The sequence below is a fragment of the Echinops telfairi genome, unplaced genomic scaffold (assembly GCF_000313985.2).
Source record: "Echinops telfairi isolate 266 unplaced genomic scaffold, ASM31398v2 ScPeMD7_443;HRSCAF=831, whole genome shotgun sequence".
Taxonomy (NCBI): Eukaryota; Metazoa; Chordata; class Mammalia; order Afrosoricida; family Tenrecidae; genus Echinops; species Echinops telfairi.
Genome location: NW_022104341.1, coordinates 48,463,704 through 48,469,841, shown reverse-complemented (window position 1 = coordinate 48,469,841; position 6,138 = coordinate 48,463,704). Strand labels below are relative to the sequence as shown.

General features: G+C 37.4%; 1 protein-coding gene across 3 annotated transcripts in view; it reads right to left on the bottom strand.

Annotated features, from left to right (window-relative positions):
- Positions 1–5,873, bottom strand: part of CRYZ (crystallin zeta) — a 33,479-nt gene extending 27,606 nt beyond the window's left edge. The window contains exons 1-2 of one of the 3 annotated variants that reach the window (XM_045291862.1): positions 5,857–5,873; positions 1,128–1,251 (exon numbers count right to left, since the gene is read on the bottom strand). In XM_045291862.1, the coding sequence (XP_045147797.1) occupies positions 1,128–1,238 (111 nt within the window). In that variant the 5' untranslated portion in view covers positions 1,239–1,251; positions 5,857–5,873. Of the gene's footprint in view, positions 1–1,127; positions 1,653–5,856 lie in introns of those variants that run through there. The other 2 variants (XM_045291863.1, XM_004699329.2) reach the window with 2 other exon arrangements.
- Positions 5,874–6,138: the final 265 nt, after the last annotated feature.

Below are 6,138 nucleotides of genomic sequence, written 5' to 3'. Positions count from 1 at the left end.
ACAAATGCGCTTTACACAATTGATGTATGTATGGATTATGATAAGAGTTGTATGAGCCCCTAACAAAATAATTAGAAAAAATATATATAGAAAATACAGAATAGGTTAATGCAAAAAATAATAATAATATAATAAATTTTAAAAATAGGTCAAAAAAAAAGAAACAAATACAATGTATGAAATATTGTTGGGAATATGCTTCAGCGACCTCTATTTAAAATAAAACCTGTTTCCTATTAATCCCGAGTAAATAAGAAAAGTTTTATATTCTGGTTTCTTTCACAGATATGAGTAGCCAAAGAGTCACTCTACAACTCATTGTCATGATTGTCCACTCATAAAAACCCTATAGGACAGAGTAGAACTGCCTCTGGGGGTTTCCAAGACTGTAAATTGTTAGGGGAGTAGAAAGCCTCATCTCTTTCCCACTGAGCAGTTGGTAGATTTGAACCTTGAACTGCTAACCTTGTAGCTTCCCAAGGTGTTGCAGGTAAAAGAGATAAAATGTGGAAAGCCAGAAGGACTGAGAGGGCTCCACCGAGAAACCAGATAGAGCACGATGTTGATACAACACCCCTAGATGAAGGGGTATGAATCCACGAAGCCAGCCTCCAGCTAACTGAAAAAACTCAAAAGGTTTGCTAACGAAATTAGATTCTGGAACCATGGGAGACACCTTAAAACATACATCATTTTGAATTAAAAGTATATTGTTAAAGTCATCACATATAATTAAACTCTACATTTGCATTCTATGAAAACATATGCAAAAAACCTTGCAAATATAAGAACATTTGTTTCTCTACTGATCTTAAAATGCTAAAAATCTATATAACAAAATAATTTATGCAAAACTACTTAGAATATGACTTCACTCAAACAAATGAGGCATCCATTGCATGGATGACTCTTGGCTACAAGTTTTTCTTATAGCCAGAGGTTTTCACACTTCTGTTACTAACTGCCAGAAGTGTGTGAACTCAGAGTTCATACATGTAAACAATACAAATTTTGTCTTAACTCAGTGCCTTAAAAAAATTATTGCACCTGCTTTATTGAACTTGTTAAATGTGCTATATATTCACATTTGGTGTCATTATTGCCCATTTTAAACTACTTGTTTCCACCTGATGGTCTTTTGGAATTGGTTGTACAACATCTGATTGGAGTTTCAGCACTTCTGGTCCACCAAATTCAAAAACTCTAATAGCTCTCATCAACTTCTGTCCAGTTGCCATGGGGATCTAGATACTTAAAAAAAAAAAAATCAATGTATTATCATATTCTATCTAGACTGTCACTGTGTTTTCTCCCTTGGAGGAAACAGATCAAATAATGTCTTAAACAACAATTTAAATCATGAGCCTACTACTGATCTCATTTCATGTTTAAAGACCTTTCATGTTACAAATCCTTCAGCTACAAAGCAAAATACTTCATACTCGTCCTGTAGGGATTCAGTGCCTTCAACAAGAAAATCAAGCACACAAACAAAAACATCTGGATAGAAACCCTACAGCTTAGGTATCCTTTTGTGCACACTTCAGCTACAATTTCTTGGAAATTTTCGGAATTAATGAAAGTTATAGTTGATATTAGATGGAAAAAAATCTCCTTTTGTCCCATTATTATTTTAAATGTAGAAATTTTTTTAAAAAGAGCAAACAAACAGTTACATACCATCTAGCTTTAACAAAACTCAGCATTTTAATACCTAAAATTTTATAAAATTGAAATGCCCATGGCCATTCCAACAACTCTTCCACAGGAGAAAGCTGAGGCAGGCTGCTCCCATAGATTCACCGGCTGGGAAACCCTACAGAAAGTCAGTATGCGTTGGACTTGGTTGGATAGCTGTGGGTGTGCTCATCCTCAAGGAGTCCTGGTGAAGCAGTGGCTAAATGCTCAGCTCAGTGACAGGGGAAATGCACTAAAAATGAAAACCCTTGATTTGTGTATGTAATCTTTTGTAAAGTACAAGATTAAGCTAGCCTTTCTATCTTACTGCTATTAATATTAAAATGAAAAAAAACCACCTCAGAATTAAAAATAAGCTCAAAGGCAAAAAAAAATTACCTATAAACTTACATTTGCTGCAAAACCAAAAGTCAATGCCATTGAGTCGATTCCAACTCAAAGCCACCCTATAAGACAGGGTAGAACTGCCCCTGTGGTTTCCAAGTTTGAAACTATTTACAGGAATAGAGAACCTCATATTTTACCCACTAAGCAGCTGCTGGATTTGAACTGCTGACCTTATGGCTAGAAGCCCAACACATAACCACTACACCACCAGGGCAGGACCAATAGTAATGTAATGAAAGGATTTATATAACTATATCTCCATCATCTTGTTTAAGGGTTATCATAATTTGTTGAAGTTAACCACCTTAGATAATATTAGACTTTGCCACCACCTAAAACATCTTTGCTACCTGTGGAATTATCATATTGACCAACCACAAACAGCTTTGCTACCTTGTGGAATAATCATATTCACCAACCACAAGCAGCTTAAACATCAGAAAGGAACAAGGACCTGAAAGGAAAGAATTCTGGATTCTATTATATTGGAGTTTGGCACAGGATGACTCAGAGCAGTGACCATGCCCATTACCACTTATTCTATGTACAAGGAGAAAGTAAAACATGTTAGCGTATTATTAAAGGGAAGCTCTTAATATGATTAATCAGAAGTTTGTATCATTTTAAAACCCTGTATTTAAAATCAATTTGATATTAAATTGATTGACAAAAGGATAAAGTAAAATTTCCAAAGGTTGGAGGTCACAGCTGGAACATTGAAGGACAAAATCAGGGAGTGGGTATATGTGAAACTGTGAGGGAAAGGACAGAGGAGCTGGGAAAAGCCCCTGAAAAACATTCTCCAAATAAAGAATAATTCGACTGATGAACTTCAGTAAAATTTACTAATTCAAGGACCCATCAAATATAGAACTCTCTCCTACCTTGTGCATGTGTGGTGGGGGGAAATGGCCTAAAGAAACCTTGCTCCTTATTATTACAAAAATCATACCCGTTGTTAACTGCAAGCTCAGCAGTTCAAAACAACCAGCTGCCCAGTGGGTAAAAGAAAAGGTTTTTCACTCCTATAAATAGTTTCAAACACAGAAACTCACAGGGGCATTTCTACCCTGTTCTATAGGGTCCCTATGGACCAACATCGACTGGATGGCAGTGAGTTAGTGCCACGATAGTTTACCATCACTTAGGAGAGCACCAGGCCACTTCTGAGTAGACTGAATAAGGGAAAGTGAGGAATGGACCCCAAACTATCAGACATTCCCCCCCCCAATGCTCCCTAAACAATCATGAATATCCCTCCCCTTAGTTCTTGTACATTTGTAAAATTAGAATAAATATCTCTGCACTGTACCACCTGAGGTTGTCTCCACTCCGCAGAGACTGACTTCTTGGGCAGGTACTTTCTCTTTGAAATAAATGCTTAACTGAGTCAGACCCTGTGCCTGTGTGATACTTTCCTTCTGCAATTGGCCCCATGACTCCCCGATTCTTCAAAGGAAAGTGAAATGGGAGGCCAGGGACAACTGGAGAGGATAACAGAACTGCTCCATAGGATTTTCAAAGGAGTGAATGCTTCCAGAAACAGATTGCCAGGTCATTCTTCCAAGGTGCTTCCGGGTGGCTTCAAATAGCCAACTCTTTGATTAGCAGTTGAGTGCCGAATCATTCGTGTTATCCTGGGACTCCTAATATCTATCGGTTGTTTTTAGTTAGTTACCAGAGTCAATTCCAGCTCTTGACTGCCCCATGTGGTCACGGCAGAACTGTTTTTCAGACTGTGGCCGTTCAGCCAGGAACCCTGCTGGTGTAGTGGTTATGATTTGGGCTGCAGTTCTTATGGTCAGCAGTTCAAAAACCCCATCAGCTCGAAGGGAGAAAGACTGGGCATTCTACCCCCATAAACAGTTATAGTCTTAGAAACCCATGGGACTGTGCGGTGGGGGGGCGGGGGGTCACTGTGAGTCAGCATTGACTCCATGGCAGTGAGTCTGAGTTTTGGTAACCATTCAGAAGTAAGTCATTAGGCCTGTCTTTAGAGACAGCTCTGCTAATAGTCAATCACACCCTTTTACATCACTCAGGGATACAACACGCACATCTATCCAATAGTCATAACTATAATCCTCAAAAAGTATAGAAATAATACCAAATGCACGCACTGGGATAAGCTGTTGACCTTGTATCTAACACACAAACTCCCACCCCCTACATTCTGGCATCCACTATGTTGGGAAAAGGAATAAAGGAAGGAAACATCCTTAAACTGGATTTCAAAGACCTACCACTTTGTCACTCTGCTCTATGGAGCCTATAAAGAGACATACCTTTATAGCACTCTCTCCTACTTTGTTTCTGCTGATCCTATTTCTCACTGAGCCTTTGCCACTATGACTGATCAGGCTCCGGTTTGTACTCATGGTCTTTGAATCCCCTCAACTACCTACCAGACCATCATAGCTTGATAATACAGAAACAATATCAGAGGATAATCAAAAAGGGTAAAATTATAGGGAACCTATTATTGTACAGTATCAGTTTTAAACTCCTATAACACCTGATTTCTTCTAAAAAGCACTAGTCCTCATTGACATAATTATTTTAATAACAGATAGTGAAGCAAAAGTTATTATAGCCACAATTCATTATGTATATAAATGAAACTATTAGCCATTTTATGGATAAGAAAACAAACAGCAAGAGGCTAAGTGATTTGCTAGAATCACATATAAGCAGAGCTAGAACCAATGTCCTATACTTTAAATGTTGTTGTTGTTATTGTTAGGTGCCATATAAAGACCCTATACACAACAGAATGAAACACTGTCAGGCCTTGTACCATCCTTACAATTGTTATGTTTGACTCTATTGCTGAAGCCACTGTGCCAATCCATCTCATTGATGGTCTTCCTCTCTTTTGCTGCCCCTCTACTTTACCAAGCATGATATCCTTCTCCAAGGACTGGTCTCTCCTGACATCTAAAGTATATGAGACAAAGTTTCACCATTCTTTACTCTAAGAAGCACTTTATATGTTGTGAGCTAATGTTATTTCCTTTACTCTATCAACCTTTTCTTCAGCTCATCCTTTGACATAACGGAGTAGAGTACATTTGATCAAAAGGACCTTTAATTAATCTTGAGAAATTTTATTTCTTAGAAAGATAATCTACAGTGATAATAATGATGTAGATTTAAAAATCTGACATTAAACTAATCTTTCAAAACAAACAAACAAATACTGCTGCCAAGATGATTCTATCCTAGGAGATCCCATAGGAAAGAGAAGAACTGTTCTACTTGGGTTTCTGTGGATATAAATGTCTACAGAAGTTAGTCTCATCTTTCTCCCAAGGCAGCTGGTGGATTTGAACTGCTCATCTCTCAGTTAGCAGCCTGATGCCTAACCCACAGCACTACCAGGGGTCTGTAATCGGCAGGTCGGATCACCATTATTTTATGACTAAGGCATCTTAGAGTTTGATATTTCTCAAATGCCAAGGGATCTACTAAAGATACAGAGACCATGATGAGACCCAGGAAGTTCATTTCCTGACAAATAGGAATAACAATCCCTTGGTATAGAGTTCTTATGAAGTATAACTGCAACAGAATATATAAAGTGCATTATTCATAGCATGCAGAAGGCTGAAATGACAAGGAATTTTTATTAGAAACTATTATTTAGACAAAATAATTTATGGTGAGCAGGCTTGTCACATTGTTCTACTTCGAATAGGTTCTTCTATTTATCAAATATAAACTTTAAAAAAATAAAGATGCCTTGGTTTAATTTTTCTTTTAATTCTTTACCTCTGATAGGTAGCCAACCACACGTTGTGACTCTAGGAAATGTGAAATTTAAAGTTCTTCCTCAAGCAGTGACTTTTTACCAGACTACGTCTGAATCCATTGGGCTAGATGAAAATTAAGGTATAGGAAAAAAATTGGAAATATATTTTAACAGAATAAACAGGTCAATTCACAATGCCAGAGCAGAGCGAAAGCACATTTTGAGATATGAGCAGAAGTAAAATTATAAATAAAAATTTGGGGCAAACAAAAAATAAAATTATGCATAAAAGTGTGGGGCAA